Below are 24,624 nucleotides of genomic sequence, written 5' to 3'. Positions count from 1 at the left end.
CATTAGCCTGAGACCAGAAGAACTAGATGGTGCCCAGCTACCACCAATGAGCACCCTGACAGGGAACACAACAGAGAGTCCCTGACAGAGCAGCAGAAAAGTGGGATGCAGAACGCAAATTCACATAAAAAGACCAGACTTAATGGTCTGACTGAGACTGGAGGAACCCCAGAAGACATGGCCCCCGGACTCTCTGTTAAACCAGAGCTAAAACCATTCCCGAAGCCGACTCTTCAGACATAGACTGGACTATAAAACATAAAATGATACTCATGAAGAATGTGCTTCTTAGTTCAATTAGATACACAAGACTAAATGGGAAGCTCCTGTCCAGAGGCAAAATGAGAAGGCAGAACAGAATAGGAGCTGGTTGAATGGATGTGGGAAATCTGGGATGGAAAGGAAGAATGTGTGGTCACATAACAGGGGTAGCAGCTAGGGTCATGTAACAATGTGTGTATAAATTTTTATATGAGAAACTAACTTGAACTGTAAACTTTCACCTAAAGCACAATAAAAAAAAAAAAAATTCTTAGGGAAATCAGACTTACTGGATCCACTGAGACTGGAGAACCCCTGAATCTACTGTCCTGAAATAACCTTGAACCAAAAGTATGCCACGAAGTCATCTTTAAACTAAACAATAGTTTAATTCAATTAAATACAGAATATCAGCCTTGATCACCACACTCTTAAAGAAGTATTTATATGAGATCAAATTGACAAAAGTAACTCTAAAGCAGAGAATTTTTTTTTATTGTACTTTAGATGAAAGTTTACAGAACAAACTAGCTTCTCGTTAAACAATTAGTACATATATTGTTTTACGACACTGGTTAACTACCCCACAGTATGTCAACACTCTCAGTTCTAGACCTTGGGTTCCCTGTTACCTGCTTTCCTGTCCCCTCCTGCCTTTTAGTCATTGCCCCTGGGCTGTTTTGCCCCTTTAGCCTCGTTTTGTTTTATGGGCCTGTCTAATCTTTAGATGAAGTGTGAACCTTAGGAGTGACTTCATTACTGAGCTAAAAGCGTGTCCGGGGGCCATACTCTTGGGGTTTCTCCAGTCTCTGTCAGGCCACTAAGTGTGGTCTTTTATTGTGAGTTAGAATTTTGTTCTACATTTTTCTCCAGGTCTGTCCAGACCTTCTATTGGAAAGCACAAAGAAGAATTTTAAGGGGCATAGAGAGTAAAAGTTAATGATGGTAAATGGGTAGCTACAATGAGAATGGTGACACAATGTGAAGAATGTAACCAATACCATTGAACTGTATATGTAGAAATTGTTGAGTGGGTGTATGTTTTGTTGTTTCTTCACCAAAAAAAAAAAAAGACACAACCTCTGCTCTAATGACTGTGTTTGAATCCCAGCTCTTCTATTTGCAGAGTGACATGGACACCAAGGGAACAAGCTTTGTAACCAGATAGACCTGGGTTCAAATCCCTGCGTTGCCACTTTCTAGATGAGTGACCTTCAGCAAGAAACCAAAGCTCTCTAATTCCTAGTTTCCTCATTTGCAATCCTTAAGTAATAATAATCCTTCATAGAATTACGGTGAGTACTAAATTATAAAAAGCACATTAAAAAAACTGGCATGTGCTTTCACCAGACATACAATAAATGGTAATTATTATTATAATGAGGAGCCCTGGCATCGAAGTGGTTAAGAGCTCAGCTGTTAACCAAACATCAGCGGTTCAAATCCACCAGCCACTCCGAAGGAGAAGGATGTGGTGGTCTGCTTCTGTAAAAGATTTATAGCCTTGGAAACTGTAGGAGCAGTTCTACTCTGTCCTATAGGGTTGCTATGAGTCAGAATCAACGTGACAGCGATGGGTATTATTGTTATCATACACCAGCTATGTGATCTTGGGAAAGTTGTTTATCCTCTCTGGGCTTGTTTCATCATCTGCAAAACAGGGCTAAACAAATCTGCAAAACAGCCACCTCAACAGGTTGTTCTGAGGATTAAAGAAAATAGTGTAAAGCACCTAGCATAGAGCAACAGCTCAGCAAAATTCCCTTTTCTTCCATCTCTTTTTTTCTTAACTCTCCCCTTTTCCCTTCCCCCAGCTCATATTTGAGACATCCTCTGTGGCAATGGAAACCCTGGTGGCATAGTGGTTAAGAGCTATGGCTGCTAACCAAAAGGTCAGTAGTTTGAATCTACCAGCCACTCCTTCGAAACCCTATAGGGCAGTTCTACTCTGTCCTATAGGGCCACTATGAGTCAGAATCGATTCAACGGCAATGGGTTTGTTTTTGGGGTTTTTTTTGTTTGTTTCTGTGGCAAAGGAGGGCACTCAGGACATGGCCAGTGAACTTACTGACTCCACTCCTAGAGGCACAGGACCCCTTAACCTTCAAACCAACTCTAATTTACCAAATCCCTGACCGCTCCCATGCAGGAAGTTGTTCTTTACCTTCTTCTTGCCAAATGGCTTCAATTCACAAGCAAGAAGCCCTTTCTACATCACAACCAGGCAGTTCCTCCCTCTTATTCATCCTCCCAAGAAAACCAGAAGAAAAAGCTCAGAAGTCAGAAATGCTGATCAGAGAAAGTAGAGTAGTATCCCCAAGGCCCTAAAACCACTGGATAAAAGGAAGAGACGCTGGGCACCCTTGCTGAAGGGCGGATAAATCCCATGGTCCTTGTGCACACAGGACAAGGGCAGGCAAACTTGCTGGAACACCCAACAGTTCCAGGAATGCCTGGAAACAAGGCCCTCAGCCTGCTAGAGTTAGTCAGGCATGAGGGAAAAATTAGGTTTTCACAAGTAAAGGTCAACTCATAAATGCCTGATTAACCCAAGCAAACACGCTCTGCTTTACCTTCTGTGAGAATTTACAACTGATCCAGAACCAGAGTCAAGCTAGTACACGTTTTTCAAAGCTATAACTAACAATTATTGGGCGGGGGGGCGGGCGTAATAGCTGGCTATAAAAGCCCAATTCAAACCAGCTGAGCCCAGACACTAGCTGCATAAATTGAGAACAAACTCTGCATAAACCTGCAATGCAAATATTACCTTGCCTGAAGAAACAAGAACCAGTCCTCCCATGGAGACCAGGGAAAGGCAGGGAATCAAAGCATACCAATTCCGAAACCCTTGCTTAACCCCAGGGAGCTCCTATTGTAAGGAACTAACATCAGTTAAAAGAAACCACTGTTGTCGATTCTGACTCACAGCAACCTCATGACACGCAGCGTTTTCAATGGCTGTAACCTTATGGAAGTAGACTGCCAGGACTTTCTTCTGCAGCACCACTGGAAAGATTTCGAAGACAGGGCTAACACCATAGAGCCATTTTTCTTAGCCTCAAGACAGCCCCTCACCCGGTCCATTTCCTAGAGTTCTTTCTTTTTCCTCCTTAGAGCCACCTTAAAGAATAACAGCCACCAGGTAGCCAGAATCAGCTGAAAGAGGTCTTGCCCTCCATCCTGGCATTCCAGATGACCTTTAGCTCATTAACTGCTTCATGCATGGTAAATTCTCCACCCCGGGTGGATTTTGCTGACATGCTAATGAACAAAAATGACTAAATTCCTCCTGCACAGGGAATCGAACCTGGGCTTTGGAAAATGCTTACTCATTCTAAAACACTCTGCACCTGTGTGCATACCATTTTGTATTCTGAAACTGATCCTGCCTATATAAACCAGTCTCAATACGCTGCCTGCGAGGCAGTCTTGGATGGCACGCAGCCCTGTCCGCCTCCTTGCTTGGCCAACCGATAAAGTTGCCTTTCATTCTCCCCAACTCGGTCTCTGTCTTTTTGGCCCTGGAAGGAGTTGTATCAAGCAGAACCCAGAGTTCCCAGCAACACAACTGCCAACCTTTCGGTTAGTAGCCGAGGGCAAACCGTTTGCACTACCCAGGGACCTATAACATCAGTAATCCCCCTTTAAAAACCTTATACATTAGGAAGACATCATCAGATCAAACCTGTGAAACCATCTTCTAGGTTCCCCCCAGCAGACCTAACTGCTTCTTCCTCTGTGTTGCCATCGTACTTTGCAAACCATGAAGGGAACTCTCTTTTTATTAAGCACTTACTATATTCTAGGCTTTGTACAAAGGCTTGTAAACTTTTAATTTTTTTAATCTCCCCAATAATCATGTTTGATAGCTAATCCTAGCCCCATTTTATAAATGACGGAACTGACTATCAGAAAGATTAAGTGACTTGTTCAGGAAAGGGGCTGGTAAAGGACAAAGCCCAGCTATGAATCCAGTCTGCCTGATTCCAAAGCTTAACCTCTCTTTCAACAAATATTTAATAAGAGTCTACTATGTCGACTCGACGGCACTGGGTGGTGGCTATGTGCTAGGTACTATTCTTGGATGGATATATAGCAGTGCATAAAACAGACAAAAACTCCTGTCCTTGTGGATCTTTATTCTAAGCCAAACTGCCTCCCTATTTTAGCATACCACACAATTTAACAGGTACATAGCTGCATTTCTTTCTCCCCCATCAGGCAGGACTCAATAAATATGTGCTGAAGGAATGAACTAGGTTCTTTCCTTCACCTCAGAGGAATTCCTCTCTGCTGCTACCCAAACAGCATTCAACTGTTTATCAATCCCGCACCCTTCTTCCCACCGAGGTCAAGCCACATCTTAAACCAAAAGCTTCCCTCAAGTGCCAGCAAAGTGCCACCTGCCACCCAATGAGTATGAAAATAACAGTACTTCAGAGTTTACAAAATATTTTCACATATATTATTTAATCCTCATAAAATTCTGATTTAACAAACAGGGAAACATAAGACGGACATACCCAGGCTGTGGAAAATTCCACTGCGTCAAGCAGCTTGCTTGGCACTCCCCGTAGTTTTACGTTAACATCCTAGTTCCCTTGCTTGACATACCCAGGGTTTTACATTAATATCCTGGCTCTCCTCTCCTTAACTGCTGGCCAAAACTAGAGAAAATCGTTGGAAACTGGCTTAAGCACCATGTTGACATTCTGGATAACCTTTTAGCTCATTAAGTATCTCATACATAATAACTTCCCCACATCTGGATTGAGTTTAGCCGCCATTTTCTGAACATATGATGCATGAAGTTATATGTAAACTCCATCGCACCTGCACAGTATGATTAAGAATGTTGCTGACATAACTTGTATGAACTTCCTGCTTGTAAACCCCATAAAAGTAACCTTCCCTCTTGCTCTCGCTGGGCAGTCTCAGAGGCAGCAGCTCCAACTGTTCCTTTCCTTGCGCAATGAAATAAAGGTACATTTCTAATCTCCCACCTCATCGTCTTGTTTATTGGCTGTGATGGGTCATGCTGAGCAAAACCTGGGGTTTCCACCCAGCAACAAACAGACACCCAGAAAGCACAGTTACTAGCCTAAGGACACAATTGAGTGGTAGAACTCTGCTAAAGAACAGTTCTCCCTAATCCCACAATACATTCTTCTCCCCTTCTCCTAAGAACATTTCAAAATCTTTTCTCCAAATCAGAGAAGCCAAAAGGGGTGTGGTGTTGCTGTCCATTTCATTCACTCTGATTAAGCTATTTCAGATTTCCTACTGTAGCAAAACAAAACAAAACAAAAACATTGTGTTTCACCCTATTGTTGGATTTATTTTGATTGTTACTAATATTTTATCATTTTTCCCATTGAAGATATTTTAACTGTATTTCATTATGTACCAATTTGCCATTTATTCCCAAAAGAACAAACTTCCAAAGTTAAACACTAAGCACATATGATATATGCATAGAAAAAGGCTTGAAAATATTTTTTTCACTTTTTTTTTTTCAAGTCAATGAGAAAGGTAATTCAACTTACAAAAATGCCTTTATAGGCTTGCCTTCTCCAGGAAAGCCTTTATCCTATAATGTGACACACAGTCAGCAGAGTTGTAGAAAAGTGTAGCCCCAAGCCCCAAATGCAGGGTTAATAACTAGGCACACTCTTTGCAAAAAAAAAAAAAAAAAACCCAAGTACCCACAGGCAAAGGCATAATCCAGCAACCAAGGCCAAGCTGAGAGCTTGTCCCACAACTCCACTTCAGGCAGCCTAGCTCTTTGGGTTGCAAGGAGGTAACAAGAAAGAAACAAACTCTAAAGCAGGATGCCAAGGAAAAGAACCTAAGGGAAGAGATGCCTGCTCCTTGGGTGCCCAAAAGACACTTTGCCTAGAATGTCCTACTGCTTCCAGCACACAACAGTTTACTCTGGGCAAACTAGGAAAAAGCAGACCTGGCTTTGTTCAGGGAGCTAGCCAAGACTCTGCACAAAGCCGTTCCTTTAACCAGGCTGTCCTGACGCCTGAATTTTCAACCCTACAACTTCACTCAGTTCAGTTTAACAAATACACCCTGAGTGACACACTTTGCTGGAGTGGGAATAGCCAAATGAAAGAGGTAGATCCAGACCCCACTGACTCTGTTATCAGCCAGATTAGAGAGAGAAGGGCAGAGTGCTCTGGGAAAGCAGGACAAGAAAGTAATTCTGGCTGAAGGAATCAGAGAAGATTTTCTGGAGGTAGAAGCTTAGCAAGGCTCAGAAGGGAGGATTGCAGGGCATAAAATTACTTGTGCTACCTTAGGAAGGTAACCAGAGGCTTTGAGAGAGATCTGGATTTGAATTCTGGTTCAGTTGCTGACAGGCTGTAAGGATAATCAGACAAATTATTTTCCTTCTCTGAGTCTATTTCCTCATCTGTAAAATGGCCATTATAAAGCATAACACAAAAGATGGCTGTACATACATGGATGCCCATGAGTCAGAGTGGGCTCAAGGGCAACTGGTTTGGTCAAATCATAGACATCTGATAACAATGCAAAATATTTCTTGTCTATAGACATAAAAATGAAATCCATCTGGAGGGCCAAGTCTCCCCGCATCGTCCCCTCACTCCCCACCGCCATGGTAAAACCAGTTTTGCCTCCTGAATACATTCATCTCTATATTCCTGATCTATAAATGTGTCTGTTCTTTGTATTCTCCTTTGAACTGGTTATAACATCAGCTTAGTTTCCTCAGTATGTATTAAATAAAATCTTCAAACACATACACAAAGATGGCTGTATAAAAAAAACTAGCCCAGTACCTGGCACATTGTGGGACTTAATAAATATCCTTTTCTTTACCCCTTTTCTGGTTAGAATGGGAGAACACACCAGGAAAGGATACTCCAGGACAATGGGAATTAACTTTCCAGTCAACACAACAAGGGCCCTTTAAGAGCAGTGGAACAGGTGACAGAGTTGAAAGGGTACCTCCTGAGCCTAGAGAATAGCAGTTCCAGGCAGATCTGGATTCACGTCTCAGCCTGCATCTCTCCCACTACCAGATGTGTGACAGCTCATTCTGGATAAATACTACATCATCACAGTGCATTTAGTAGATGAGGAAACAGAAACCAGCTCCTCAACTCCCCAGGAAAGACAGGCCTGTGCCAACTTCTGATACTCCAGGAGGATGGAGCAGGACCTAGTACTAGCAAAAGTATCAAGTCCAGCTGCCAACAACATTTTAATTAGTCCAAACTTAAAAGTCGATAATCACAGGAGATTAAAAGGAGCCCCCAGGGAAAGCCTCTGCCCTTCACACAGCTCAGCCAATTATATTTGCTCAAGTGCCCTAATTTTCATCACTGAATTCTTGGGGGAATCAGGCTTCGCCAGGCTCTGACTTCTGGCTGAAAGTACAGGCACAAGCTCAGCTCAGGAAGGCAGCCGGGTGTGGGCCCTGAGGCCCTGACACCCTTCCTGCATCACTAAACTGAGCTGAAAGAGCTGCCCTCTTGCCAGGCTCCATCCCTCGCCCCAGAGTCCAACTGCGACCCATTCTCCCAGCGGCTGTGCCCTAACCTAACTAGGCTGAAACCAAACGCATTGCCCCTGGAGTAGATTCAGACTCATAGTGACCCTATAGGACAGAGTAGAACTGCCCCACAGGGTTTCCAAAGCTATAAATCTTAAGGGAAGCACATTGCCACATCCTTCTCCTGAGGAGTGGCTGGTAGATGCTGAGCTTTTGGATAGCAGCCAAGCACTTAACCACTTAACCATGGCACCACCAAGGTTCCTTATGCCCTAACCTACTCCATACTAAAAGCTAGCAAAGGAATTTGTTGATTCTGAGTTCAAGAGTAACCTTAACCCAGTAATACCTGCATTTTAAAGGCGGCCTCTCAGAAATGGAAGTGACTTCGAGACTCAAAATAATGGAGCTATAATGATAAACCAAGAGGCAGATATGAAAACTGAGGCCCAATGGGCTAAACAGATTTGTTCAAGTTAATGACAAGAAGCTGCACTCAAATGCCAATGAACTTTACATTTCCCCAAGGGCTCAGCCCCTCTCTCTTGCGAGTGTACCAAGTGTAATGCCAATGTAGCCACACTTTCCCTTTTGTCATTAAGAGTTAAAAAAGTAAGGCTACAAGGAAGAGTGAAAGAGCTAAGAACCTAGGAGACATAAGGAGTAGTAAAGAGAGGTGATGAACCAGGGAATTCTACAGAATAGATCATCAGACAAGTCAGAGGAGAAAAACTAATAATTACTAAATTACTCGTATTTTTATAAGACCAAATGCCTGTCATATTATCTCATAAGCAAACCTTGTGAGATAGATTCTGTTTTCACCATAGTACTGGGCATGAGGAAACTGAGGCCCGGAAAACCCAAGAGCATCAGAACCCAAGCTAAACTATATCCACCTAATTCCTAATCTGGTGTTCTTTTTATTAAACTAGGTATGCCATAAAGACAGCTATAAAGGCTCAAGAGAACCAAGCTAGGAAGAGAGAAGAAAAAAATTTCAAAGGAAATATGGAGAAAGAAAATACTTAAAGACAGAAGCTGCAAACCAATAAGCAGCTATTTTATTAATCATAAAATCTTCCTCCATTCCCCCCTTCACTCTCAGAGAGTATATGACCAGACGTCAGAAAAGACAGCCAGTTTAGACCTGCTCCCATGACAGAGAACAGACACAGGCCACAGCCCGGCTACCTGACAATACACCTATTTGAGCAGCCTAGTTTCACTCTCAAGAGGACTCAGGAACATGTGTACTAAACCAAAGAGATGACCACATGAGGACTCCAAGCACTAGCTTTGACTAGCAGCTGCACCCTACTACCTCTGTCTCAAGCCTGGGCTTAATCTAGTCTAGCAGAGGGTAAGCGTAGCCTAAATTGCCCCACACCCTGAGCCACCTGAAGGTTGGCAAAATACCTTTGGGAAAGGAATATTAATCATCTTCTCTCAGGACAGGAGCAGCTGATAGTGTACAGTCACTTAATGTTCCTTCAACAACTTCATTTCCCATTCAAAAATTGGAAACATGTGACAATGGGAAATTTGGGCATGTTCCCACACCAGAAAGCCCTGACCGCAGGTGAGTCAGTAGCCTAAACAGCCTACAAAGTGAAGGAAGACCTTCCACAAAAAACTGTTTGAGTCTGTTCTTATTTGACTAAAATACTCACTATATATATTGGCACCGGCCAGTAATTATCATTCCTGGAATAATACCTTCGCGCTGGCACAGCACTTAAGAGTTTTACAAAATAACGTAACTTCCATGAGGTAGGAATTAACACTCTCTCTTTTTTTTTGCAGATGTGGAAACTGCGGCTCAGAAACAACCTGTTCAAGATTTCATAAATAGAAAATGGCAAAGCCTGGAGATGAACCCAGGTTTATCTGTCTCGAAGACTCAAATGAAGTCTTATTAGAAAGCTTAATGGCTAAAAAGCAAGAGACCTGGATTCACTCTCAGGCTTGGATTCTACCATGCAGTGGTTATATGACCTTAGGCAAATGTTTCACTTCTGCTGGGCCCAGAAAGCTCATCTGTAAAATGAAGGAAGGTGAAATGAGTACAGAAGGAAGAGAATTCTTGGGTTCCTGGAGTGCTGTGGAGTGTGGCCCCTTGCTCAGCACTTCAAATAAATTCATCTAGCCTTCCACTCATTAACTCTTAGCCCCGATCCCCCTTCTAACTGCCATATATTTTCTGCTAGTGGCACCACCTTATAACATTGTTATACCTTTGACTCTTTTCTTCCCTCCTCACACTCAAACTCTTAAGTCCTATTGATTCCATCTCCACAACAGAGACCGTAACCTCCTCTGCTCATAAACAATTGCAAAGTCTCCTATCTAGGCTCCCTACCTCCAACCTCACCCCTGCCAACGCATTCTGCATACTCTGTGACGTTAATCTTTCTAAAGCATAACTCAGCTTATGTCTCTCCCCTGCTCAAAACCTTCAAGGACTACTTACTGCCTGCAGAATAAAGTCCAAACTCTTTAACCTGACATTTGAGGCCCTCTGTAATCGTTCCTTGATTTTTTTTTTTTGCCTTATTTTATAGTATTCTTCTTCACAGATGTTACTCTCCAGCCAATCTGGACTAACCAATGTCTGTCAAAGACTCTTTACTCATAACATTTCCTCTTACTGGAATGTGTCCTTCAACCTCCTTTATATTTCTGCCTGAAGCACCTCCTGAAGACTCAAAAAGTTGCTACCTCCTCCACTAAAAAAACCTAATCTCTCCAGGAGAAGGCGATCCCATCTTCCAACAGCACTATAATTATCATTCATAGAGCACTGAAACGGCACTGGGTTTTTGGGTTTTAGGGCACTGAACATAGATTGCCTTGTACATAAGTTATAAAATGGGAGACCGGTTCTGAGGATTAAATAAAATCATGTATGTGAAAGTATCTAGCACGGTCCTGGCTTACGGTAAAAACCAAAATACCAAACCCATCACTGTTGAGTTGATTCCGACTCATAGCAACCCTATAGGACAGAGGAGAGCTGCCCCATAGTGTTTCCAAGGAATAGCTGTTGGATTCAAACTGCCGACCTTTTGGTTAGCAGCTGTAGCTCTTAACCACTGCACCACCAGGGCTTCTGGCTTACAGTAGGTGCTCAATAAATAGGAGCTCTTACTATGATAAAAATATAGGTGCAAAAAAAATTGTAGGTGTACATCTTAACTCCTCTACTATAGTGAATGCTTCTACTGGACAGAGGTTGACAAATAACAAACATTAAAAAAAAAAAAAATTGCCGTCAAGTCAATTCCAACTCACAGTGACTCTACAGGACAAAGTAAAACTACCCACAGGGTTTCCAAGGAGAAGCTGGTAGATTTGAACTGCCGACCTTCTGGTTAGCCGCCATAGCTCACCATAGCTCTCGCCACCAGGACTCCATAACATACTAATCAAAAAAAAAAAAAAAAAAAGTTGCTGTCAAGTCAATTCCAACTCATAGTGACCCTACAGGGCAGGGTAAAACTGCCCCACAGGGTTTCCAAGGGGCAGCTGGTGGATTCAAACTGCTGACCTTTTGGTTAGCAGCCAAGCTCTTAACCGCTGCATTACCATGGCTCCATAACACACATAGTAAATGTTAAAAAAAAGAAGTAAAGAATACTAATAGAAACAGACCCTATCCCAGGGGTTAAATCTAGACTAGCTCAACCAGAGTGCTATTTTGGGGAGATACAAGCTGAACACATACCACTCTGTAGCCAGACATTTCCCGATGTGATATTATTCATTCAGAATTCACAAGTGAAATATAGCCTCTCTTTCTTTCCCCCACTCCCCAACTCCAAATTCCAGTTTCTTCCACACCACTTAGGTGATAAAACAAACCAATGCCACTAATAGTCCCATAAGATGTACAATTTTTAATCAAAGCACACGTTTCTACCTAAAGTCAGGCAGCTGTTTCTTTCCCTCCACACAAGTTATCACACAAAAACAGAAACTGTACTGGCATTGGGGTCAGAAAGACATGAGTTCAAATCTTAGTTCAGCCATATCTAAGTTTTGTAACCTTGAAAAAATTACATAAATTCTTGGAGTTACAGTTTCCTCATGTGTAAAATGAGAACAATATTTACCTTTAAGGGTTGTTGTGCAGATATAAAGGACCTAGCCCTGTGCCTAGAACACAATAGGTGCTCAATAAATAGTAGCTATATCATCATCATTCTTATCACTGAAGTCATTAGAGTTGTCTTACATATTTATTTCTTCAGAGATAAGAAGTGTGAGTCCTAGTAACCTTTGCCCTTGTGAGGAAAAGTTTCTGGAAATAAGAAGTCCCCCTCCCCCCCCACCCCTCAACTACTCAGGAACAAACACACAGACACATACTGCTTTCTAACCTGGGTAGGTATCATACCTGAAGGACGCTGCTCTCCCTGGGCCACGAGTACATTTCAGAAGCTGGCTCTGGGAACTTGGCAAAGACGGCCACATTTGTTTTAAAATACACTGTAGTGGTGAGAGTTCTAAGAGCTTCCTGAGAGGCCTGAGATAACTCAGAGAGGCCAAACAAGAGCAGAGCTACTGAATCACACTAGAGAAAATTAGAGGCATAGGAGATTAGAAAGCCTGCCTGTCTGCCAGTCACATTTTTGGTTATCACCTAGGCCAGAGCTCAGCACAAGACAGCCAGGAGCTGTGTAAATGTGGCTAACAGAGGAAAGGGACAGGTTTGTCCTAACTGGGCCATGCTGACAGCACAGATGATACTCCTATGCTGACCTCTATGAAAGCCCCTCCCTCCTCAATGCCGTGAAGGAAAGCAGGAGTGAAGTCTGCTCACGCTGGAGCTCTCTGGAGCCCAGGGAGTTCTGAACACCAGAGATAACATTTAAAAAGCCGGTGATCTTCACAGGGCTATCCCATCCCCTGCTGCAAAAAAAGCCCAGAAGCAGGAACCATGAAAGAAGGCGCCCTCCTCCAACCCACAAGCCAGGCTAAGAAAAGCAGTTAAAGTTCACTCTGTTCATTCTGCTGCCTCAAGTTTTGCCTGAGGTAAATCCATCTAGGCTGTGGAACCAAAGACAGAGGAGTGGCAGGACCCAAGGATGTCTTGCCCACAGGTCTCCTGCCGGCCCTCTGCAAGCACAGCCCTACTCCACTCCTACTGCAACCACCTGCTCAGGGCAGCCGCTGCTGTGGCAAACAAAAGCTGCCAGCCAGAGCCAACGGCCAAGCCATTCCCCCGTGTGACTGGTAACTGTCACTGAGCACAGCCTCGGCAGGTGCTCAGTAAATAGGGATGAGGTGCTAGGTCAGGCAGAAAAGAGGGTACACAAAGAATGCCTCAGAAAACCCACCATGTGAATTCTACCCCCAATTCCAGGGCATACTTGTCTAAGCTTTTCACAGGAACTGATGTCAATTTACTTGGTGCTCCCCCTCCCTGCCTACTCAATCCAAGGATCAACTCATTGTCATTCATTCATTTATTCAACAAATATCTATTAGGCACATACTCTCTGACCAGCACTGTGATGGATACAGAGGATAAATACTCTGGTCAGCAAAACAGAGATGGTTCTTGACCACAATAGGGAGAAAAAAAGGAGGGGAATAAAAAGCTTTAGAATTTATACAACCTTTCACATACATTAATTCCTTTAACCCCATTTTCTCAAGTGAGGAAACTGTAATCATACTGTCAATAAAGACTCAAGCCAGCGGTAACCATTGCTCCTGATAAGTCAAGCTGCCTCTTGCCATAAGAGGCATAAGCAAAGTGTGAAGTGCATAGTGAGTGTTACAGACAGAAAGTGCTACAGGAAGGGTTTGATAGGAGATAAGAGGGATCTCATGGCTAACATTAGTGTCAGGGAAAACATCACAGAAGACCGAGAGATTGGGTAGGAAGGAGGAGAGGGGAGGACATTCCGGAAGAAGAGTAAAATGACATGAGGCAAAAGGCAAAGGAGAAGCAGTATAAAGTGTGTTCTGGGGACCAGGACAAAGAAAAAAGCCTGGTTGAGCCAAGAATTCAGAGAAGGAAACAAAGGGAGGTGAAGTGGGCAAAGTGGCCAGGGGCCAGAGACCTGGGTGGGAAAAGCAACCACCACCCATAGAGGGATGTTAGAGTCTGTGCCTTCTCAATTCCAAGCTCCCCGGCAGGGAGTAAAAAAAAAAAAGGTACAGTGCTGTTGACTTATTTCAGGTTTTTCCTTACATGGCCTCTCACACAAAATAAATATGCTCCACTCTGACAGCATGACAGAGCCATGCCCATCCCTATTCAAGACTTGTCTGCCCTACCAGGTTGTGCCAGCACAGGCAAGGCTTTGTCAAATTCTCTGTGCCCTGAAAGCTTCCCCTTGGCACTTTCCAGGTAGCCACAAGTAACCTCAAAAGCTTTAGATGCCATTTACCCTGCTGCTGAAGGCCCCAAATACACAATGCAGCCAGCCTGAATCAAACAATGGTAAGGCATGCAATATAATGCTCTAACCCGTCTCCTTCAAGAAACTTCCCCTGCACATCCCAACACACAGAGATTTCTCCTTGCGATGGACTGAGAGTAACAAGAAAGTCGTACAGAGTGTAGATATTAGTTACCATATTCTACAGATGTTACTGGGGCTTCTTTTTCTGTGCCTATATAAAAGCTTTCTGGAAACCCTGGTGGCGTAGTGGTTAAGTGCTACAGCTGCTAGCCAAGAGGTCGGCAGTTCAAATCCGCCATGTGCTCCTTGGAAACTCTATGGGGCAGTTCTACTCTGTCCTATAGGGTCGCTATGAGTTGGAATCAACTCCGCAGCAGTGGGTTTGGTTTTTTTGGTTATACAAAAACTTTCTAGCTGGACTCGAAACTCCTCAGAAGTAGCACCTAACACTGACTTTATATACCCCCAATTTTGCCCAGACCAATTTCTGTGACCATAATACAACACTGTGTACTGCTTTCTTGATCTCCACTGTATGGGTCTCAAATACCCTAACAATCCAAACTGGCTGCATTAAGGTAGTGAGGGTCCACAACAGAGTGGGAACAACATGTAAATGAGAATCAGGAAAAACTAAATTCTAGCCCTGGTGAAGCAAAACTTTGGGTAAGTTTGTTCCCCTCATACGTAAAATGAGAAGTTTAGGAGAGAGAGACCCTAAAAGCACTTCCAGGTTTGATGTGCTAGGATATAAGTCCTAGCATCTAACACCAATGGCCTAAAAGGTCAAATTAAGTTTTCAGTCTCTCAGTCGGTATCTTAGTCATCTAATGCTGCTATAACAGAAATACCACAAGTGGATGGCTTTAACAAAGAGAAATTTATTCTCTCACAGTCTAATAGGCTAAAAGTCCAAATTCAGGGCATCAGCTCCAGGGGAAGGCTTTCTCTGTCAGGTCTGGAGAAAGGTCCTTGTTAATCTTCCTCCGGATTAAGAGCTTCTGAGCGCAAGGGCCCCGGGTTCAAAGGACATGCTATTCTCCTGGCTCTTCCTTCTCGGTGGTATGAGGTTCCCATGTCTCTCTGCTTGTTTCTCTCTTTTATATATCAAAAGAGATTGGCTTAAGACACTATCAAATCTTGTATATCTCATCAATATAACTGCTGCTAATCCATCTCATTAACTTCATAGTGATAGGATTTATAACACATAGGGAAATCACATCAGATGACAAAATGGTAGACAATCATACAATATTGGGAATCATGACCTACCAAAGTTGACAGATATTTTGGGGGGACACAATTCAATCCACGACAGTGGGTAAGTCCCAATTCAATACCACCTATAAATCTAGCTCTCAGAAGCCAAGTTGGTGCAGTGAAGGCTCCAAGGCTAGTAGCTACACAATGGGGTCCAGAATCAAAGTCACCAAACTAGGCACTGGGAGGCAGGACTAGAGCCTCAGATAAAAAGGTAATTTAGGATTGACCTAAGACAGGGGAGGAGAGGCCAGGAGTCCTCTGAGAGTGTAGAGGGCACAATACCAACCCAAACCCCAATACCAAAGGGAGTACAAAAAGAGTCCACAAAACCCTATGTGGCATGTAGACCCCAAATTCTCATAAGACCAGACTTAATGGTCTGACTGAGACTAGAAGGATCCCGGTGGTCATGGCCCCCAGATCTTCTGTTGACCCAGGACAGGAACCATTCCCGAAGCCAACTCTTCAAACATGGATTGGACTGGACAGTGGGTTGGAGAGGGATGCTGGTGAGGACTGAGCTTCTTGGATCAGGCGGACACTTGAGACTATGTTGGCATCTCCTGCCTGGAGGGGAGATGAGAGGGTGGAGGCGGTTAGAAGCTGGCGAAATGGACACAAAAAGAGAGTGGAGGGAGAGAGCGGGCTGTCTCATTAGGGTGAGAGTAATTGGGAGTATGTAGCAAGGTGTATATGGGTTTTTGTGTGAGAGACTGACTTGATTTGTAAACTCTCAAGGCACAATAAAAATTATTAAAAAAAAAAAACCCTATGTGGCAAACAAAAGAAGTCAAAGAAAAGCTAAGAGCCCACAACACCTAGAAGCCCTTGTCCCCAAAATCATGGCCCCAGCATAACATCACAGGCAGCATCTAAGATGGCCCAAAATGATCCCTGCCCTCTCAATGTTCATACCCTAGTATAACCCCTACCCATGAGGGTGGGGTGCACTTATTGACTTGCTTCTAAGAAATAAAATATAGCAGAAGTAACCGCTGATCATTTCCAAAATTACATGATTAAAAAGACTGTGGCTCCCATCTTAGCTCTCTCTCTCTTTCTCTCATTATCTCTTGGCTCACTTGCCCTGAGGGAAGCCATCATAAGGCAGCCCTATGGAGAGGTCCATGTGGCAAGGAACAGAAGCCTGCCAACAACCATGTAAATTAGCTTGAAAGAAAACCCCCTCCCCCCAATCAAACCTTCAGATAAGACCATAGGCCCAGTCAACAGCTTGACTGCAACCTCATGAGAGACCCTGGCACACAACTAAACAACACTCAGATTCCAGATACACAGAAGTTGTGAGATAACAAACATGTGTTGTTTTAAGCCCCTGTGTTTTGAGATTATTTGTTACACAGCAATAAATAACTAATACAGATGGGGACCAGTCTTACATGCTCAGCTATCTGCAGCCTGCTGGTGGAGCCAGGGAAGTGGTTATATCCAGTAAAAGGAAGGGGGTACAGGCCAGAAATAAGGTCAGATACCAGCACCCAGGCTTTACCAACAGCTTCCCCAGTGCCTAGTGTAAGCCTGGTTTGACCACATCCAGAGTCTTTACATGTATGGCATAGGTCGTCTGTGGCTGTGGAATTAGAGAGTTTCCCAGCTCCTATTAATTGCATTCTCCTGGTAAGAACTCCAATAATAAGAGTATGGCCTCATAAAATTCCTAGACAATCTTCTTCTGAGTGAAGTGAGACTGAAAGACCCAAACTAATCTGATTGTTTCCCCCTGACAAAGACAGCAAGACTTCATTTATCTAGCATTAGCAGGGAAAGAGGAATTCTAAAAGAGTGAACTTTCTAAAAAGATGAAGCTATTTCTTTAACTTTACCTAACTCTTCCCAAGAAAAATCCTCAACTTCTAATCAGTGCCTAGTAAACCTCAGTTGAATTAAAAGCAGGGAGGAACCAATCTCCTTAGGTTCAGTTCTCCAAACTTTACAGAGAATCTACTATGTGTCAAGCCTTTTACTAGGAGCTAGGAGTATAAAGTTGAATAATTGCTGTCTTAACCCTTAAGGAGCTTATAATACATCAAGGAAGGCAGGCACATAAACAAATAACTCCAACAATGTAGCACGGTTGTTAAGACTGTAGACTCTCTCTCCTCCAGAGCAGCACAGCATTGTGATAGGTACTAGAGTACTCAAATGCCTTTGTTATTTCCCTCAGGTTTATGGCTATGGCCAGATCATTGAGGTTACAGGCTCTGAGTGCCAGATCAGTGAGGCGTCCCCCTCTTTGGGACATACTGACAGATAATGTGGTCTGATAAAAAAAAAAAAAAAAAACACAGGCTTCGTGCATAGCATAGATTCCCAGAGTTATAGTTCTAAGTCTACCACTGTTTAGCAACATGACCTAGAACACAAATTTCTCAGTTACAAATCATCATCTTTAAAATGGGAATAAATAATCACAGCCCTACCTAATTCCAAAGTTGAGGATAAAATAAAAGAATAGGCTGAAAAGAGATAAAAAGATCTGAGTTTGAATGAAACTTAAGAAAAAGTAACCTGAGTGAGCAACACCTCCAAGCATTGAAGAAAGACCCAGAATTTGTACCAAGACATATGAGATGGTTTGAAAGAAAGAGAGAAAAAAGGATCCATTCATACAGGTCCTAAGTCCAGCTTTTCCCGCAAACTTAAGGGAGGCTTCATGATTGGCACCAAAAAAACAGCAACAAATAAAGTACAGCCCCGCCCTTTACAAAGAGCTTACACTTGTAAGGGAACAAACATATATATATACAATGTGCTACGTGTTACATTAGAAATTTATAGGAAGTGTCCTGGGAGCAAAAAAGAACACTCTCTTTTGTTATTATCTTATTTCTTAAACTGTGTTGCAGGCATATGGGTAGTCAATGTATTATTCTTTATGCTTTGTTGAATATCTTAAATATTTCATAGTTTTTTTTCTTTTTTAAATCAGTAGCAACAAAAAAAGAACGCTCTGTTGGAGGCCCAGTTTGGTGTCTTTCTCACTCCCCAGAAGTCTGACAGCCAGAGCTGCTGGGTTTCCTGGAGGATCATTTCCCAAAAGTACCACAGCAGTCCCAGTAATGAGTCCACTCAGCAATATATCTCAAAAGTCCCCAGCAGGAAACCAGAGGGGCACCTTGGTGCTCAAACCCAAATCCTGTGGAGACCTAGAAAACCACTACCCTCCACAGGGCCTCATCTCTTCTTGCCTGAGAGCATAAGAGTCTTAACAGAAAGACCCCAGGCCCCTAGAGGGTCCAAAGACAGAATTCAGTGGGCCTATGCTATGAGTAGAAGAGCTCTGATGGTGCAATGGTTAAAGTGCTCAGCTGCTAACCAAAAGGTCAGCGCTTCCAATCCACCAGCCACTTTGCGGGAAAAATGTAGCAGTCTGCTTCTGTCAAGATTTATAGCCTTGGAAACCCTGTGGGGCAGTTCTACTCTATCCTGTAGGGTCACTATGAATCAGAATTGACTTGACAGCAGTGGGCTTGGTTTGGTTTGGTGGCTGCTATGAGTCAGAATCAACTTGATGGCAACGGGTTTGGGTTTTGTAGTTTGTTTTTTTTTTTTTTGGTGAATGTGGAGGGGAAAAAATTACATTTTTTTTTCAATATTCTCTTATCGAAAGTTAGCCTTTCCTTCAATTATATATGTAGGCAACCAACCACAATATTATTAGCAGTAACTATGATTTTTCACCAATAGAAATAATAGCTATTTCCATGTCACACTGCATTGTTGCAGATATCTCAAAATATTATTTACAATTTATACCCAACATAACTTCAAAGTTATGGCAGTTATTAGACCCGCCACTAGATCACAAATGATTGCAACCTTCCTGTCTACAAGCACTCAGGCAAGGTAGCTGACCAACTATGAAGCAACTCTAATTATTATTCAGTTGCCAAACAGTGAGATACCATGTGCTCACACTGATGAGCTAGACATCTACAGTGGCCCTTTCCTCCAACCTCCCCAAAGTCAGACTATACTCTCCTCCTTCTCTCCTGCCTGCTCTCACCCACTCCTTCCAGGAAGCCCTCCACAGCCACCTGAGCCCAGCCCACACAGATCTCTTAACTCTCAGCATACACTGTCTATTCTGCATGTTTGGCCCTTCACTAAGGCTATGCATTATGTTGTACTCAATATTCTCTAAATATACATGGTCCCACCAGACTTAGACTTCTTTGGTAGCCCCAAGTTCCTTCCACAGTGCAAAGCAAGCAGTAAGCACTCATTATGGACTTGTGGATTGAATGGCTGATTAAGCCAAGGTCCCTGACTCAAATGACTATGTTCTACCAATAACCTACTGTGGAGCTTCTGTTTGATGCCTCTCTGGGCATCACTTTCTTCATATGTAAAAACAAGTATGTGGAACTAATTGATGTTTCCACCTCTTAACTTTGAATTAGGCAGTCATTTTTGATCTCCCCAAAATGTGAGAAAAACTTGGGGGGAAACTGTAAAGCCTCCCCCAGCTTTCCCAGGCAAGGTTAGTCACTTCTTCCCCTTGGCCTCCCACGCCTTTTTGTATACATATACAATACCTCTATTACAGCATTTATCACCAAGTTTTGAGAGAGTGTATATTCTCATGACTGAGGGAGGATAGGAACTGGGTAGGGAGAAGAGTCAGACTGCCTGGATCCAAATTCTGGCTCTATGCCTTATTATCTGTGTAACCTTGTGCAAGTTACTTAACCTGTCTCTGATTCAATTTCATCATCTATAAAATGGGGATAATGATACCTATCACAGAGAATGGTTGTAAGAATTAAATAAAATAAAATGTTTGGAATAATAGCTGGTATATAGAAAAAAGCACTCAAAAAAAAAACATAATTTATTATTATTGCATTAATCTGTCCTACTAGGCATTGGGTTCCTACTTTAGCTAGTTCTCCTCTTCCTAGTCTCATCATAGCACCTCGTTTATGTTTTCTTCCATAGCACTTACCACATGACAATATTTTTACCTATGTGTTCATTGTCTCCCCTACTAGACTGTAAACTCTATGAGGGCAGAAAACATGTCTGTTTGGTTTACCCTTGGATTAAAAAAACCCAAAACCAAACCCACTGCCGTCGAGTCAATTCTGACTCATAGCGACCCTATAGGACAGAGTAGAACTGCCCCATAGAGTTTCCAAGGAGTACCTGGCAGGTTAGAACTGCCAACCTCTTGGTTAGCAGCCATAGTACTTAACCACTACACCACCAGGGTTTCCACCCTTGGATTACCAACACAAAATACAGTACCCGTCCCAGGCAAACACTCAAATATTTGTTGAATAAATAGCACATGGGCTGTTACTGTCCAATGTTTGCTGAATCAATTAGCCTAGCTAAGAGTGATTGTCAAAGCTGAGGCCTGGGAGCAAATAATGTCCCAGGATTAGTATGACCCTTTCCCCAACCCTTAGTATTAGCCTCAGCCAAGCCCCACCTACCTACCCTTGGCCCCAGCCCAGTTCCGGGAGCCACCCTCAGCTAAAAATAGCATTGCTACCAAGATGGCCAGACCATTTATAGCCTTGGAGGCAGCAGCAACTAGCTGGGTGGGTAGGCAGGGCTCAAGCCCTTCACTCCAACAGGGTCTCCTCACACTGCCCTGATGCCTATCCTCCAAGGCCCTGTTCTAGCTGTAATGAGCCAAACCACAGGTCCTGATCAGAGGCCCTCAATACCTCCGACACTGGTGGCCACAGCTCTAGGCTCCATCTGGGACTCCTCACACAATTCCGCAGAAAACATTTTGGGCTTCTGGAGGCAGTAAGCCCAGAGCCTAAAGGATATTTCAAGAATCAACTTTAGGCCATCTCCAGAAACGCAGGACCCAGCCTGACACAGCCAGGCACAGGTCTTTGCTGAGACTGACTTAACATGACTAGGTAGGCAGGCATCAAAAGAGGTGACAGAAATGCCCTCTCCAACACCCAATCAGAGGGTCTTGTAGCAGTGCACCTGCCTTCACAGCAGGGTCAGTTTTTTAAGTGTTTAGTGTACACATGGTAAATCCAAAAGCATTCTGACTAAATCATTTTTAGAATCAAATTTTCTAACTGACTAAAAAGAGTCAGATGGGCATATACATCCAACAAGAGAAAAAAAATGCAACTTTCTGGGTCCCTGTAGAAGACTCTGAAGAGGAGGAAAAGACAGCCCTTTTCTTGGATTTCAGCTAAAGAGTCATCAGGGCCTCTGCCTAACTCACCAGGAGGAAAACTAATTCTCCTGGCCCACCTAGTGCTCCTTTAATAGGGTAGGGCCTGAGAAGATGGAAGAAATCCAGGACTTAAGCATTAGAAGACCTGCCATAAGATGGAACACAGGACCCAGTTTTATTATCCATAAAAATGGAGATAATACTACCTGTCCCACCATCTAGTGTCACAAAGGCTATTGTGAGATTTTGTAGGAAAAATAGCTGTATAAGTAAAATATAAACTAACGGGAACACACAAATTGACTTGGTATGTTGAATCTGATTTAGAAAAGTGGCAGCTTTAAGGACAAGCAAAACTGTGCCGGTGCTCTGGAGATACAGAGGGGCTGGAACAGCCAAAAGAGTTCCTAGTTGCGTAGAAAGCTTCTCCCCAAGTCCTTTGGCAGAACCCAGACCATGAGCTACCTCTCTGCAAAAATGAGGCCCTGTCTTAGTCAGAGACAAGGTCCCAGACAGGTCCAAGGGGACAATATACCAGAACAATAGTGTGGGAGCCCCATGGTTCCCACAAATTATAGCCATTCCCAGCACCTTCGGTCTCTCTCTGAGACTGCCATTCCTGGGGTTCAACATTATTGCGACAGCAGAAACCAATTTCTGAACCGAAAGTAAGAAAAGACCAAAAAAAAAAGGTCTGAGTGGTATAATCAGCACAGCCAGATCTTTGAAATTGCGTGGAGGGCTGTGTCCTTAAGTTTAAGTCATCGGGTTGTTCTGAGGGATGCTAGAATGCCTCTTATCTTGGGCCGGTAGGGATACAAAAACTTCCTGATAGCTAGCTAACCAAAAAAAAAAAACCAAACCAAACCCAGCACCGTCGAGTCGATTCCGACTCATAGTGACCCTATAGGACAGAGTAGAACTGGCCCATAGAGTTTCCAAGGAGCGCCTGGTGGATTCGAACTGCCAACCTTTCAGTTAGCAGCCATAGCACTTAACCACTATGCCACCAGGGTTGCCTCCTAAAATTCAAAACTAAAATACAAAATACAAAACACTCCCACAGCCCCCCAAAACATGCATTTTATGTCAGATACTCATAGTTTAGAGTGTAGAAAGGACATATTGACAGTTATAAACAGGGATGTCACTGGGACAGCAGAGATGCTCCTCAGGCCTTTTCCACTGTTCAGTCTACATCTGCCTACTATCCTTTTCCTTCACAACCCAAAGAGAACCAAGGTTTGAGCTAGATTTTAGAGGCCAAAAAGAGGAAATTCCCTATGGAGAGATAGGATTAATATGCAGAAAAAACCTATCTTAAAAGCAACAGCCCAGATGCCATGCTTTTTTATACACAAGGTAACCCTGGTGTCCTTTGAAACCCAGTCCTTGAGGCTTCTGGCATCACAATGAGCCCAGTCAGGGATGCTAAGAGGGAGTTGCCCAAGAAAGAGCCAGCCTCTGAATCCATCCATGAAATACAGCAACCATGACCCGTATTTCCTTTTCCTACTTGTATCAGTGGGTACCCACTAAGCTGCCTCTGTCACTTGAGCTTGCCTACCCCTAGAAACAACCCAGCTATATATTGTCCCCATGCTACAGCTCCACAGCTTTGGGCTGATTACAACAACAGAGTGAGAGAAGTGGGGAAGGAGAACTGATCTTTTCTCCTTCTATGCCTTGTGTAAAGCAACTGAATTTTAAAAGTGCTCTTTTCTTCCACAACAGAACACCGTGGCTTCTGTTGCCTGACAAGGTTCCACTAGTGCCTGGGAAAAACCAGGACAGATAAAAAAAAAAAAAAAAACATGGAATTCCAACCCTCAACAGTCGGAAGAAACAGAAGGCGTCAACAAGTGGTTTCGGGAATTGTGTCCATGTCAAGAAAAGGCCACTTAACTCCTTGGTGATAAATAGGGTTCTGTCTAAGGAACTGCCTTGATATTTCAAATGGGCCTAGAGACAGCAGGTTACCTAAGTGAAGGGAGTGACTAAGTTCCCATGGTTGTTGGGATAGAAAGGCCAACCTGAACACCAGGCTATCAGCCAATAGACTGGCCCAGCCCTGACTTTCCCTGCCCAACCCAAACAGCCTCAGCTTCCCCTGTGCTGCCAAATGCTGAAACTGGTCAGGAGCAATGGACTTATTATCTGGCCAGACCATTCTTTCAGACAAGTAGTCCTGAGAAGGTGTTTTGGCTTGCTGGTCTGAAAGACTGGGGTGCCAAAAGGCAGGCCTCCTCTCATTGCCAACAAAAGATATCCTGGGAAGGGATAAGGAGAATTGTTCAGGGGAAAAAGAGACACTAGCCATAGCTCCTCAAGAGTAAGAACTTCTTGGACTTCTGGGAAAAGGCAGTGCCACGTGTGGATCTTCCACCAACCACTCAGGTACAAACCTAGGATTCAACTTGCCCACTCTGTGCCCCTCAGTTCTGAATTACAGCCCCCAGTCCAGCCGAGCCCTTGGCAAAGCCTTACCTGCTGCGGTGGACTCCTCAGAACTGGCCCCTGAGCCGGTTCCTGTTGCCTTCTCACTGTGGCTATGGCTGAAGCTCTGGCCCTGATGCAAGAGAAGCCCCCAAAGGAGCCACAGGGCAAGACGGGCGCACACATCCATGACTCCAGGTCTCAGTCAACATGCGCCTGATGTGGACACCTCGGGATCCCTGAGGCAAAGCCAGGAGCCCGGGAGTGCAGCCGACGATCCCGGAACTCTGGGCAAGATGCCCTCCCGGCGCCGCAGCTGTCCAACCACCCGCGGGCCTGCCTCCTCCGACAGCCAAAGGTCAAGTGCTCCAAGTTTGGACGCGGGAACCGAGCCCGCGCCTCCGGTCCAACCGTAGGTCCTCAGGGACTGTGGCGGCCTGAGCACTAGTCTACTTGGGCCGCTTCCGGAGAGTTTGGGCAGGGTGGCTGCAGGGTCGCTGTCAGCTCCGCAGCCGGCTACACCCCTGCGGGAG

The 24,624-nt window shown here is 43.8% G+C and overlaps 1 protein-coding gene across 2 annotated transcripts in view; it reads right to left on the bottom strand.

Moving 5' to 3' along the window:
* The window catches only part of STIM1 (stromal interaction molecule 1), a 211,618-nt gene extending 187,337 nt beyond the window's left edge, over positions 1–24,281 (bottom strand). For both annotated transcript variants that reach the window (XM_049890011.1, XM_049890012.1), the window contains exon 1: positions 24,143–24,281. In XM_049890011.1, the coding sequence (XP_049745968.1) occupies positions 24,143–24,281 (139 nt within the window). The remainder of the gene's footprint in view (positions 1–24,142) is intronic.
* Positions 24,282–24,624: the final 343 nt, after the last annotated feature.

This window comes from Elephas maximus, chromosome 7 (assembly GCF_024166365.1).
Source record: "Elephas maximus indicus isolate mEleMax1 chromosome 7, mEleMax1 primary haplotype, whole genome shotgun sequence".
In the NCBI taxonomy this organism is placed as follows: Eukaryota; Metazoa; Chordata; class Mammalia; order Proboscidea; family Elephantidae; genus Elephas; species Elephas maximus.
The sequence above is the reverse complement of the archived record's forward strand: the minus strand, read 5'-3'. Positions and strand labels throughout refer to the sequence as shown.